Raw genomic sequence first — 14,395 nt, forward strand, 5'->3', positions numbered from 1 at the left:
AGGGGGAGAGAGAGAGAGAGAGGAGAGGGGAGAGAGAGGAGAGGGAGAGGAGGGGGAGAGAGGAGAGGGAGAGGAGGAGGAGAGAGGAGGGGGGAGGAGGGGGAGAGAGGAGAGAGAGGAGAGGGGAGAGAGAGGAGAGGGGAGAGGGAGAGAGGAGAGGGAGAGGAGGGGGAGAGAGGAGGGGGAGGAGGGGGAGAGAGGAGAGAGAGGAGAGGGGAGAGAGAGGAGAGGGGAGAGGGAGAGAGGAGAGAGAGGAGAGGGGAGAGAGAGGAGAGGGGAGAGGGAGAGAGGAGAGAGAGGAGAGGGGAGAGAGAGGAGAGGGGAGAGGGAGAGAGGAGAGGGAGAGGAGGGGGAGAGAGGAGGGGGAGGAGGGGGAGAGAGGAGAGAGAGGAGAGGGGAGAGAGAGGAGAGGGGAGAGGGAGAGAGGAGAGAGAGGAGAGGGGAGAGAGAGGAGAGGGGAGAGGGAGAGAGGAGAGAGAGGAGAGGGGAGAGGGAGAGAGGAGAGAGAGGAGAGGGGAGAGAGAGGAGGGGAGAGAGGGAGGAGGGGGGAGAGAGGAGAGAGAGGAGAGGAGAGAGAGGAGAGGAGGGGAGAGAGGAGAGAGAGGAGAGGGGGGAAGAGAGGAGTGGAGAGAGAGGAGAGGGAGAGAGGCATGGGGACAGAGGAGAGGGGAGAGAGAGGAGAGGGGGGAAGAGAGGAGGGGGGAGAAAGGAGAGAGAGAGAGCGAGAGAGAGGAGTGGGGAATAGAGGAGAGGGGGGAGAGAGAAGTGGGGAGAGGAGGAGAGAGAGAGGAGAGGGGAGAGAGAGGAGAGGGGAAGAGAGGAGAGGGAAGAGAGAGGAGAGGAAGAGAGAGGAGGGGGAGAGGAGAGGGGAATAGAGGAGAGGGGGAGAGAGAAGTGGGAGAGGAGGAGACAGAGAGTAGAGGGAAGGGAGAAGAGAGGGGAAGAGAGGAGAGGGGAGAGAGAGGAGGGGGGAGTGAGGAGAGAGAGAGAGCGAGAGAGAGGAGTGGGGAGAGAGGAGAGGGGAATAGAGGAGAGGGGGGAGAGAGAAGTGGGGAGAGGAGGAGAGAGAGAGAGAGAGGAGTGGAGAGAGAGGAGAGGGGAGAGAGAGGAGGGGGGAGAGAGGAGAGAGAGAGAGAGAGGAGTGGAGAGAGAGGAGAGGGGAGAGAGAGGAGGGGGGAGAGAGGAGAGAGAGGGAGGAGTGGGGAGAGAGGAGAGGGGAATAGAGGAGAGGGGAGAGAGGAAAGAGAGAGAGCGAGAGAGAGGAGTGGGGAGAGAGGAGAGAGAGAGAGGAGTAGGGAGAGAGGAGAGGGGAATAGAGGAGAGGGGGGAGAGAGAAGTGGGGAGAGGAGGAGAGAGAGAGGAGAGAGAGGAGAGGGGAAGAGAGGAGAGGGGAGAGAGAGGAGAGGGGAATAGAGGAGTGGGGAGAGAGGAGAGGGGAATAGAGGAGTGGGGAGAGAGGAGAGGGGAATAGAGGAGTGTGGAGAGAGGAGAGGGGAATAGAGGAGAGGGGGGAGAGAGAGGGGAATAGAGGAGAGGGGGGAGAGAGAAGTGGGGAGAGGAGGAGAGAGAGAGGGAGGGGAGAGAGAGAACGAGAGAGAGGAGAGTGGGGATAGAGGAGGGGGAAGAGAGAGAGAGAGAGGAGGATAAAATAAATGAGAGTGGTAAAGAGGGGACGTAATGAGGGAGATTTGATAAAACAGGAGCACTCAGAATCTGGTTCAGCTGTTCATGGGAGCCAATCAGCTTGCAGGTTTTATTTGTCAAAGTTTAATGGAACAAGCTGAAGGAAAGCCTCGTACACACAATCAGAAAATCCTTCGTAATATACCGCTTTCGAATCGATTGAACAATAATCTGATCGTTCAATCACGACAGTTCATCCGAAATTATCTGAAGGGACAAACATGAAACTTTTCTCGTACGATACCAGGTTGTACGACTCCTTTAATCAGTACAGTTGTCATCCGAAAACACAATACAAATCCACTACAATACATCACATGACTTCCATAGTTGTATTCTGTGGTAGGAAAATTTTAGTAACCTCTTTATGAGACCAGCATAGTTGGCAACAGTCCCGATTTTCCCGGGACAATTCCGATTTTGGGACCCTCGTCCCGACTGGAGGCTGTCCCGAATCGGGATTTCCATCAGGAAAATCGGGAATGTTGTTTTTTTTATTTTTGGAGCAGCTGGCTCCAGCAAAATGGCCGCCGGTGCCGCCGCTAGATCTTCCCCTAGTGTTCAGTGGAGAGAGGAAGGGGGCTCGATCCGTGCAGCCAATGAATCGGCTTCTTTAGCTGCACGGATCGGCCCCTCCCCTCTCCACTGAACACACGGCCGGTGTCTTGCCGAGAAAGTTCCCCAGCTATTCAGCTCGGCTATTTCCGCCGGCTCGTACTGCGCAAGCGCTGCGCCTGTGCAGTACAGGGGGGTCCTTACTTGCCGAGGGGACCTTTCTCGGCAGAACACCGGCCGCTCCTGGACCGTGTGGTGGGGGGCGTTATGGGAGGTGAGGGTCTGCACTGAGGGGCCTGCACTTATAGGGGGGGTCTGCACTGATAGAGGGGGGGTCTGCATTAATAGAGGGGGGCTGCACTGAGGGGGGGTCTGCACTAATAGGGGGGGTCTGCACTGAGGGGGTCTGCACTAATAGAGGGGGGCTGCACTGAGGGGGGGCTGCACTAATAGAGGGGGGTCTGCACTGAGGGGGGTCTGCACTAATAGAGGGGGGCTGCACTGAGGGGGTTCTGCACTAATAGAGGGGGGGCTGCACTGAGGGGGTTCTGCACTAATAGAGGGGGGGCTGCACTGAGGGGGGTCTGCACTAATAGGGGGGCTGCACTAATAGAGGGGGTCTGCACTAATAGAGGGGGCTGCACTGAGGGGGTCTGCACTAATAGAGGGGGTTCTGCACTAATAGAGGGGGGGCTGCACTGAGGGGGGTCTGCACTAATAGAGGGGGGTCTGCACTAATAGAGGGGGGGCTGCACTGAGGGGGGTCTGCACTAATAGAGGGGGGGCTGCACTGAGGGGGGTCTGCACTAATAGCTGGGGGCTGCACCGAGGGGGTCTGCACTAATAGAGGGGGGGTCTGCACTAATAGGGGGGGCTGCACTGAGGGGGGTCTGCACTAATAGAGGGGGGTCTGCAATGAGGGGGTCTGCACTGATGGAGGGGGATCTGCACTGATGGAGGGGGGTCTGCACTGAGGGGGTCTGAACTGATGGAGGGGGGATCTGCACTGATGGAGGGGGGTCTGCACTGAGGGGGTCTGAACTGATGGAGGGGGATCTGCACTGATGGAGGGGGGTCTGCACTGAGGGGGTCTGAACTGATGGAGGGGGATCTGCACTGATGGAGGGGGGTCTGCACTGAGGGGGTCTGCACTGATGGAGGGGGGTCTGCACTGAGGGGGTCTGCACTGATGGAGGGGTCTGCACTGATGAAGGGGGGTCTGCACTGATGAAGGGGGTCTGCACTGAGGGGGTCTATACTGACTCTGCTGGGACACCTGATGCGAGGACAGACTCTGCTTGTGGCAGGCGACGTGGCAGGTGACACGCTCAGAGATCCCACTGATTCGGCATTATGGTGAGTTGAATGATTTCATTTTATATTACAATGTAATAATAGAAATAATGCGCTTCAATCATCCTGACACCATAACAATCATGGTGCCGGGATGATTGAAGCATTAACACCAGGTGTTTGGAGTATCTTTATCTGCTGATTGTTAAACTTTCTAGAATACAGATATTTCTATTGTTGTGTAGGATCTGGGGCTGCTGTCCTTCATTCCTCTCTCCTCCTTTCCCTCTCCATCCCTCATTCATCTCAGACTCTAACCACACCCTCTTTGAGCTATGCCCATTTAAGCACGCCCACCATTTCATATAAACGCGCCTTTTCTCCGCTTCGGCGCGCTTCGCGCACCACACTTGTAGTTTTTGTTGCTATGCCACACCTACAAGCAAATGCCCCGCCCCCTAATTATTGTACGGCTCCGCCTACAGCCAAAAAAGTGTCCCACATATTTTTTTGCAACGTTGGCAACTATGGACCAGTGTGTCCCATGTTCTCCTCACTTGTTCCAGGCTGTAGAAGCTGATTGGCTCCCATGCACAGCTGCACCACACTCTGAGGGCTCTGGTCTTAGGAGACCGATCAACTTGGTACATTCAGCCTGCCCATTAACGGTTGGAATCTCAGCCGGGTCCTGCCGTACCCACCGAGATCTGAACCTTATATGGCCAGCCGTAGTGAAGTTATGGGGGGGAGGGGGGAGTTATGGAATGGTGACACCTCGGAAGATTTAACGCTGGAGCTGGCATCATTAGTTATATACATTGTATCCTCAGAAATCCATGTACACTTTTATATACCGGTGTATATATATATATACTGGCAGTGACCGGTGACACACCAACATTGGTTGGAAGCGCTGAGTCCTCCAGCGATCGGTTAGAAGATTCCTCCAGAAATCTGGTGTGGGGGGAGGGGGAGCTAAGCTCAGAGAAGCTTCTTCTTTCGGAGGACAGCAAAGCATTGTGGGAAATTGAGTTTTCTGTTCCTACAATTGTAATCCCTTCCTGGAACACACACACACATGGTCTGCACTAAATAGAGGGGGCTATGAGGAGGACAACTCCACCAAGGTAAGTTCTGCCTTAGTATTGTAGCTCCATGGACTCTGACTGTGATTTGGAGATGTTGATACCTTTAATATCAGAAGATGTTATTTTCATGGATTATAGCGATCAAAAAAAAAATAAAATTGGTTTTCCAAGGGATATTATCACATTAAAGACTTTATAGGATTTTAGTGGTCGGGTTCGTTCCATCGATTTCTCGAGTTATGAGAACCGCATTCCTGGGGAACATTGTCCTATGTGTCCTGTCTGTGGGCACAGATCTGTACTTCCCAAAACTCATTTTACCAATGACATCTGATCGATAGGCGGATCTTCAATGTCAACACCTTATTAAGTCACTAATGGCAAAACCTTCCTTCCTTTTTTTTTCCAAGTTTTGAAAGGGTGTTCAGGTCCTAAATCACTTCACTTATACAACACATGAGATATTAAGGAGGTGTTTCCACTTATTCACCCTTTCCTGTAGCAACCTCTCTCTGGCCAACTACGTCAAAGTGACCCCCTCTCTGGCCAAGTGCCTCAAAGCGACCCCCCTCTCTGGCCAAGTGCCTCAAAGCGACCCCCTCTCTGGCCAAGTGCCTCAAAGCGACCCCCTCTCTGGCCAAGTGCCTCAAAGCGACCCCCTCTCTGGCCAAGTGCCTCAAAGCGACCCCCCTCTCTGGCCAAGTGCCTCAAAGCGACCCCCCTCTCTGGCCAAGTGCCTCAAAGCGACCCCCCTCTCTGGCCAAGTGCCTCAAAGCGACCCCCCTCTCTGGCCAAGTGCCTCAAAGCGACCCCCCTCTCTGGCCAAGTGCCTCAAAGCGACCCCCCTCTCTGGCCAAGTGCCTCAAAGCGACCCCCCTCTCTGGCCAAGTGCCTCAAAGCGACCCCCCTCTCTGGCCAAGTGCCTCAAAGCGACCCCCCTCTCTGGCCAAGTGCCTCAAAGCGACCCCCCTCTCTGGCCAAGTGCCTCAAAGCGACCCCCCTCTCTGGCCAAGTGCCTCAAAGCGACCCCCCTCTCTGGCCAAGTGCCTCAAAGCGACCCCCCTCTCTGGCCAAGTGCCTCAAAGCGACCCCCCTCTCTGGCCAAGTGCCTCAAAGCGACCCCCCTCTCTGGCCAAGTGCCTCAAAGCGACCCCCCTCTCTGGCCAAGTGCCTCAAAGCGACCCCCCTCTCTGGCCAAGTGCCTCAAAGCGACCCCCCTCTCTGGCCAAGTGCCTCAAAGCGACCCCCCTCTCTGGCCAAGTGCCTCAAAGCGACTCCCCTCCCCTGCTCTTGCCAGCTGCTTCAAAGCAACCCCTCTCTGGCCAACTGTGTCCAAGCGACCCCCCCCCCCGCCTCTCTGGCCAACTGTGTCCAAGCGACCCCCCCCCCCCCCGCCTCTCTGGCCAACTGTGTCCAAGCGACCCCCCCCCCCCCGCCTCTCTGGCCAACTGTGTCCAAGCGACCCCCCCCCCCCCCGCCTCTCTGGCCAACTGTGTCCAAGCGACCCCCCCCCCCCTGCCTCTCTGGCCAACTGTGTCCAAGCGACCCCCCCCCCCTGCCTCTCTGGCCAACTGTGTCCAAGCGACCCCCCCCCCTCTGGCCAACTGTGTCCAAGCGACCCCCCCCCCCCCCCCCCCCCTGGCCAACTGTGTCCAAGCGACCCCCTCTCTGGCCAACTGCGTCCAAGCGACCCCCTCTCTGGCCAAGTGCATGGACTAGGGCACAAAGTAAGGTCCATAAAGACATGGATGAGCAAGTTTGGGGTGGAGGAACTTGACTGGCCTGCGCAGAGTCCTGACCTCAACCCGATAGAACACCTTTGGGATGAATTAGAGTGGAGACTGCAAGCCAGGCCTTCTCGTCCAACATCAGTGTCTGACCTCACAAATGCTCTTCTGGAAGAACGGTCAAACATTCCCATAGACACACTCCCTAAACCTTGTGGACGGCCTTCCCAGAAGAGTTGAAGCTGTTATAGCTGCAAAGGGTGGGCCAACTCAGTATTGAACCCTACGGACTAAGACTGGGATGCCATTAGAGTTCATGTAAAGGCAGGCATCCCAATACTTTTGACAATATATTGTACATCATTCCTATGGTCTAATGTTCCTCAGATTGCTCTACCTCTTCTCAAAGATCATGTATTTCAATTTCACTTACAATTTCCATCATATCGTTTTCGAAAACATGTCTTTGTGCTTGGAGATTTATATAGCGGAAAGGAAAACCCAACATGTTTCTCAGGTCAGCTTCTTCAGAAGATATGGTGAGAAGAGTGAGAAGATGGCTGTATAAAAGATACATCGTGGTACAGAACATTAATTACAATGTATATCCATGTACAAAGATCACAGCTATCCTCTATCACCTCCTGCTGCAAGGTGTGTGTCACGGAACGTCCCATACTCCGCTTGAGTGCTTCCGTCATATACCACTTCCTCCCAGTCTGTATACAGATATTCCAACCTCTCTGAGCACAAAACAAGGCGACACTTGCTTGTTGCTACCAAGAACTCACTTTATTTAGAATCAAAATTACAAGACTTTATATGCCGTTGGAACCTCCTCTAACAATACAAATGTAACCTAATTAACATGAGCTAATTATCTAATCCTTTATACAGCCTAGGTGACTGAGACATGACCTTTCGCCTAGACTTGTGGTCACCGAGCTTCACAGTTATATCAACACAATAGCAATCGTCCCGTCTCCTACATTGTATAGAGGACAATGTCATTAGCTCATTCAATTAACATAAACACAGGTAGTTGGAATTGATGACACCAGCATCTCCTCACAGGATGTGTCCCAACAGAATGAATCAGTCTTATCAGCAGGGGGCTGCTGGAGGAATCCCCCATCCTTCTTCAGGGACACAAATCCTACAGTAAGGAGTCCCCATACAATATATACATATATACACGACTGAGTCCGATTAGTACAGTTCAGCCTGGATTTCTCATTCACCTCACAAAGAGTATTGTTCCATTGAAAATCCAGGGCCCATAATCAAAAGGCAACAGGCTTGCGTACAGTCCTCTCTAACAGCCTCTGTTCTGGCTATGTCTGTCACATTTCTCCCCTTTCGGCAGGAGACTAACACAGGAGGAGACCCCAGACGGGTTGACTCCGAAGTTAGTCCATAGTTCCAGTCCTCTACTGCCTGTACCCACACAGTACCCCAAACAAATTATTCCAAACAGAGTATTATTCACCCAGCCAACCTCTGCCTCTCTCAGAGAACATATCCGCCGCTGGGGAGAGGCCCGGACTGGCCCTTCTCCCTGGAATCCTTTCTGCCGCTGGAGAGAAGACAGGGGGACTGGGCTCACTCCATCCTGCTGTTGGGGATCTGGGCCGACTGCCCAGCATCCCTGGGGTATACAGGTGGGGACTGAAGCCCCATCAACCGACACCAGATCAAGCTGCAGTTGTGAGGTGATGACTGCATTCTCTCCTTGGATCCTGATCTGCAGCTCGCGATAGACTGCCACCTCCTCACCTTGGGCCTCCACAATTGCTGCAGGTGTGGGGCAGAGATCTTGGACCCTCTGTCCGGTTGCCAGCACTTCTGCTGGGGGTTTGCTAGGTGGTTCCTCCTCTACAGAAATGTCTATTAAATCCCCAGTCTCTGGAATTGGTACAAGTGTGGGACAGAGGTCTTGGACCCTCTGTTCAGTTACCAGATCTTCAGCTGGAGAAGTTTGTTTTAACTCCATAGATGCTGCTGGCAGAAAATCACATGTCCCTGTCAGTGTTGTGGGAGAAAGGCCGACTACCTCTTCTCTCAGGAAGGCCAAAGCCACTGTTGGTGCTGGGCAGAACACAGTGAACTTTGGCCCTGATAGCAGCTCTTCTGCTGGAGGCTCATCAGGTTGTTCTTCCTCAGCAGAAAAGTCTATCAAATCCCATGTCTCTGCAACTGATGTCTGGGGATAGAGGTTCACCATCTCCTGTCCATGGAACCCAGAAGATGCTATCATTTCTGGGCAGAGGTTAGCAGAGCTCTGCCCTGTTGTCAGCACTTCAGGTTTGGGGACGGCAATCTCCGGATTTTCCACTGCCGATTCTCTGGCATGCTGCTGAACTTGTTCTAGCAGTTTCCTGTATGCCCTTTCCAGATGCTGTTCCTTCCTTAGCAAATGGTCTAGATCAGGTTTGAGCTCTGAGACCCCTGCAAGACCGAGCACAGACTCTCTATATTCTCTCAGGTCCTCAAGGTCAGGTTCCCCTTCATCGCCAAACATAAAAAGATCTGTAAGGCTCTCCCACAGCAATCCAGGGCCGCCAAAGTCATATCCCTCTGGAGAGCATTCTGTTGTCTCCCCTAAATATCCCTCCTCTGCGTGCCATTGCAGAGCCCGATAACGATTGTCCAGCTCTATCTCCTGCTGGACCAACCTGTCCAACTCAGTCACCCATTGCTCCTGGGGCCGCTCTCCCAGGAATGCCATCCGCAATGCCCGTTGGTCACTGGCCCGTTGCTCTTGGGTTGGAAAGCACTTGCCCTGTTTTATACCAGCGAGACGGAGGGCTGCAATCCAGAGCTCCACCCGAATCTGCTGCCTGAGCTCCAGGTATTCATCCTCAGACACAGTCCTGGTGTATGTTGAAAGGATGATCCGCAGCAGCCCCGGGAATTCTGATGCCAGGTCCATATCTCCGCTGGGGTGACTGAAGTCTGCTATCCTGATCTTGGATCCAGTTGGAGGTTTAGATTTCCCAGACTGCAGGAAGCTGTCCCACCGCTGCCACCAATGTCACGGAACGTCCCACACTCCGCTTGAGTGCTTCCGTCATATACCACTTCCTCCCAGTCTGTATACAGATATCAGATATTCCAACCTCTCTGAGCACAAAACAAGACGACACTTGCTTGTTGCTACCAAGAACTCACTTTATTTAGAATCAAAATTACAAGACTTTATATGCCGTTGGAACCTCCTCTAACAATACAACTGTAACTTAATTAACATGAGCTAATTATCTAATCCTTTATACAGCCTAGGTGACTGAGACATGACCTTTCGCCTAGACTTGTGGTCACCGAGCTTCACACAGTTATATCAACACAATAGCAGTCGTCCCGTCTCCTACATTGTATAGAGGACAATGTCATCAGCTCATTCAATTAACATAAACACAGGTAGTTGGAATTGATGACACCAGCATCTCCTCACAGGATGTGTCCCAACAGAATGAATCAGTCTTATCAGCAGGGGGCTGCTGGAGGAATCCCCCCTCCCTCTTCAGGGACACAAATCTACAGTAAGGAGTCCCCATACAATATATACATATATACAGGACTGAGTCCGATTAGTACAGTTCAGCCTGGATTTCTCATTCACCTCACAAAGAGTATTGTTCCATTGAAAATCCAGGGCCCATAATCAGATCAGATTCAGATGGCCTGATGTTCCTCAGACTTGCTATTGTTATACCTCGCGTTTAACAAAGATGGCGTAACATAAGAGGGTATTGTAGATCAATAGCTTCCCAGATACGGGAGGGCTACAGACCTCTTGCCAGTATGAGTGCTCTCTGAGAAGTGAAGTCCTTCTCTTCCTGCCTCAGTTCCTTTGTAGTCCCCCTCGGGGTGGACTTGTTCTGGCTAGGTCTGTCACAGTGTGATTTTTAGTTTTTGACCTCACAAGGAGAACCCAAACAAGTCCACCCCGAGGGGGACTACAAAGGAACTGAGGCAGGAAGAGAAGGACTTCACTTCTCAGAGAGCACTCATACTGGCAAGAGGTCTGTAGCCCTCCCGTATCTGGGAAGCTATTGATCTACAATACCCTCTTATGTTACGCCATCTTTGTTAAACGCGAGGTATAACCATAGCAAGTCTGAGGAACATCAGGCCATCTGAATCTCATACAATGTAGGTAATGATGTCCATCTCACTTATTTACAGTGTTGTATAAATGGTAGCAATGGAACTCCAGGTACACCCTGCCGCAGCATAGGACACAACTATTGTATTTGCTCCTCTCGTTGCAGGGCGACACAATTTGGAAATATGGAGGTCACCATTAAAGGGCCTTCCTTCACACTTGCAGTTGACAGGCAGTAAAACCATGTGGTTGAGAAGCATTTTTTCCACCACCCCCAACTGCTCCTTCCTTAGCTGAAAAAGCAACGGCCAAGGATGTACAAATTCCATGATCCTTTGCTTCATGACTACAGTTTGATTTGTACCCCCCCCCCCCCTTCCTTTTGGCGGTCACTACCGCCCACCAAACCCAACCCATTTAAGTGAATGGGGCCACGATGTAACTGCCCCGCATGCAATGCGAACCGTTGTGACATGATGGTGCGGCATTTAGGGGTTAAATCAGGTGGTGAGGAGATGATATATTGCTTCCTCGCTGCCTCTGAAAAGCAATTCAGAAACCAATGACTTTTTCAGAGGATGAACAAGCCCCAAGGATGTTAGGACCAAACACCTAGGAAGAAGCTGTCACTCCTGGCGACTACTGCCCATGGAATTCCCTGTCCCACAGCTACATGTACACAAGTGAGCAGGAACGCTTGTGACATTATTGACCTAATATGGCCCACGGGGGCCGTGTTGGGTCAATGGGCCCACGGGGGCCGTGTTGGGTCAATGGGCCCACGGGGGCCGTGTTGGGTCACTGATGTCACGAGCATCCCTGCCTCTTTGTGATGTGTAGTTCCCCAGGCCTCAGTTCATTGGGTGGAAGTGACTGCTTCTTTCCAACTTCTGACCAAACCAGAGCTCATCCTTCATCACTATTATCGCACATAAGGTGTCTGTGCTGTCCACCAACCAACCATCATATTCCAACCCTGAAAATGACCTCTTGTGAATGTGATTGGTGGCTCTGGGGTAACACTGCCAGTTCATATTACGGATTAATGGACTTTGTACAAATTCCATGATCCTTTGCTTCATGACAACAGTTTGATTTGTACCCCCCCCCCCTATTCCTTTTGGCGGTCACTACCGCCCGCCAAACCCAACCCATTTAAGTGAATGGGGCCGCGCTGTAACTGCCCCACATGCAATTTGAACCTTTGTGACATGGTGGTGCGGCATTTAGAGGTTAAAACAGGTGGCGAGGAGATGATATATTGCTTCCTCGCTGCCTCTGAAAAGCAATTCAGAAACCAATCACTTTAGGAAGAACAAGCCCCAAGGATGTTAGGACCAAAAACCCAGGAAGAAGCTGTCACTCCTGGCGACTACTGCCCAATCAGCGGCGGCCAGGGAATTCCCTGTCCCACAGCTGCTACATGTACACAAATGAGCAGGAATGCTTGTGACATTATTGACCTAATATGGGCCCACCGGGCCATGTTGGGTCAATGGGCCCCCAGAGGGGAATACCCCTGGCCTCAGTTCATTGGGTGGAAGCGACGGCTTACTTCACTTCTGACCAAACCAGAGCTCATCCTTCATCACTATTATCACATATAAGGTTTCTGTGCTGACCACCAACCAACCATCATATTCCAACCTTCAACTGAAAATGATCTCTTGGGAATGGAAGTGTGAATGTGATTGGTGGCTCTAGGGTAACACCGCCAGTTCATATTACGGATTAATGGACTTTGTAGATTTTCTATCTTAGTAAATAAGCCTGATAGAGTCTAATCTTCTCACTTTCCTTTTTTTTTTTTTTGCTCCCAGCCATGGCGTCTTCTCATCTGAAAGTGTTGCTGGAATGTTCCATCTGCCGTGGCATTTATACAGATCCCGTAAGCCTGAAATGTGGACACAGCTTCTGCTGGGACTGTATTGATTGCTGGCTGGATACACAGGAGGGTTCTGGAAGTTACTCCTGTCCTGCATGTAGAGACGAGTTCCTCAGGCGGCCTTCACTGAGGAGAAACGTAACGCTGCATAACATAGTGGAGAGTGTCCTGTCTGCTGCGCCAGGTGAGGAGGACACCGGGGTCTCCTGTACTCACGGCATTCACACTCCTGTACCTGCTCTTAGATCCTGTCTGCATTGTGAAGCTTCTCTGAGTGACCATCACCTGAGAGTCCAGTTGTCCAGGCCGCGCCCCCAACCTACCTCCGCATTACAGCGCTCATACCACCCTGCTGGAGGACCCACAGGGGCTGTACAGCAACAATCGAGGCTGCCAGTGTTTGCAGATATCTTACTGGATGTGGGCACAGCTGGTAATCGTCTACAAATATCAGAAGATATGAAAACTATAACCGCATTAGATGAGAACCTGGATCGTCCAGAAACACCAGAGAGATTTCAGTGTACTCAGGTGTTGAGCAGTCAGACTTTCTCCTCAGGGCGACATTACTGGGACGTGGACGTCGAAGAATCGGGGTACTGGAGAATTGGGATGTGTTACCCCAGTATAGTCAGGAGGGGGGATCAATCGGAGCTTGGATACAATAGAAAGTCCTGGTGTTTGAAGGGAAAGTGGGTTAGTGAGTATTCAGTGATGCATAATAGCTATAAGATCCCAGTCCCTGTGCCTTTTGATGACTCCATCTACAAAATCAGGATAGATCTGGATTATGAGGCCGGGAGGATCTCCTTTTATGATCTGTGTGACCCAATCCGACATCTCCACACCTTCACCACCACCTTCACTGAGCCCCTCCATGCTGCGTTCTATATTTTGGAAGGTTCTACAAAGATATCTGGGGGGAATCAGATGTGAGAAACCTGCCCAGAGACTGGTGACATCACAGGATGGAGAATCTGATTGGTGAAATACTCAGCCAATAGGAGGAAACATGGGACAAGAAACAACACTACTAATATCTAGTAGTAGATGGTCACATTCAACTGGACTTGTTGTGTAGCTTCTCCAAGCCACTTCTTCAGCTCTGATGGTCACATTCAACTGGACTTGTTCTGTAATGATGAAGAAGTTGTGTAGCTTCTCCAAGCCACTTCTTTTCAGCTCCAAAAATGTCGGGAAGATACCCCAGCTATTATAGGAACACCGGAGGACACAAATCACCATGGATATAAATGTTAAAATGGCATTATATGGAAGAAAGATGGTGTAGAAAGGCCCTCATCCATGTTCAGGGATGGTAGTTCTATTCTGATGTAGATGGCCTTGACTCTTGCGAAAAACAGTTGTCCTCTCAAGAATGAATCTCTGTCAAATGGAATAACCATCCTTGAACAGCGGTTGGGGGCTTTCTTCACCATCTTACTACCAAATATAATGCCGTTTTACCATCTCTGCCCTGGTGATTTGACAACAATTCACACCTTCAGTCATGTACATTTAGGAAGTAACACCTTTTGAAGGTTTCTTGACACCAACAATGGGGTTGGAACTTGGAAATGATGGCACCACTTTTACACCTCCCATCCTGCTCTTGGGCAATCAACATTCCCACATTATGTTTTGACTGGATTAAGGTGACCTAAGGTGTGAATATAAATACTGGGGTATCTGCCTGACACTTTAGGACAGGCTTTCTCAACCTTTTTACCCCAGAGGAACCCTTAAAGGAGTTGTAAAGGTAGAAGGTTTTTTTTATCTTAATGCACTCTAAGTGTTGGAATACAAAAAGCACTGGGAATCCTAGGTGAGGTCTGTGACACCCCCCCCCCCCCCACAAAAAAAATAAAAAATTCTAAAATTCCACTCTGATAGACTACAGTGGGATTCAGGTGCTATGTTCGAGGTTTGCAAGTTTAGCGAACGTCTAGTGATCCGAAGTGTGCTGTGTTTACTCATAACTACTTGTTATTTACAGGGGGCGGGGTATATATCTGTTGACTATAAATGTTTTTTTTTTTAACTTTTCATAATAAAT

At 51.2% G+C, this 14,395-nt stretch overlaps 1 protein-coding gene across 1 annotated transcript; it reads left to right on the forward strand.

Annotated features, from left to right (window-relative positions):
• Nucleotides 1–4,542: 4,542 nt before the first annotated feature.
• LOC141129737 (tripartite motif-containing protein 14-like) lies at nt 4,543–14,395 on the forward strand. The gene is made up of 2 exons (XM_073617828.1): nt 4,543–4,658; nt 12,275–14,395. Exon 2 carries the CDS (start codon nt 12,277–12,279, stop codon nt 13,273–13,275), a length of 999 nt encoding a protein of 332 aa, XP_073473929.1. The 5' UTR covers nt 4,543–4,658; nt 12,275–12,276; the 3' UTR covers nt 13,276–14,395.

The sequence above is a fragment of the Aquarana catesbeiana genome, linkage group LG01, assembly GCF_042186555.1.
Source record: "Aquarana catesbeiana isolate 2022-GZ linkage group LG01, ASM4218655v1, whole genome shotgun sequence".
NCBI lineage: Eukaryota > Metazoa > Chordata > Amphibia > Anura > Ranidae > Aquarana > Aquarana catesbeiana.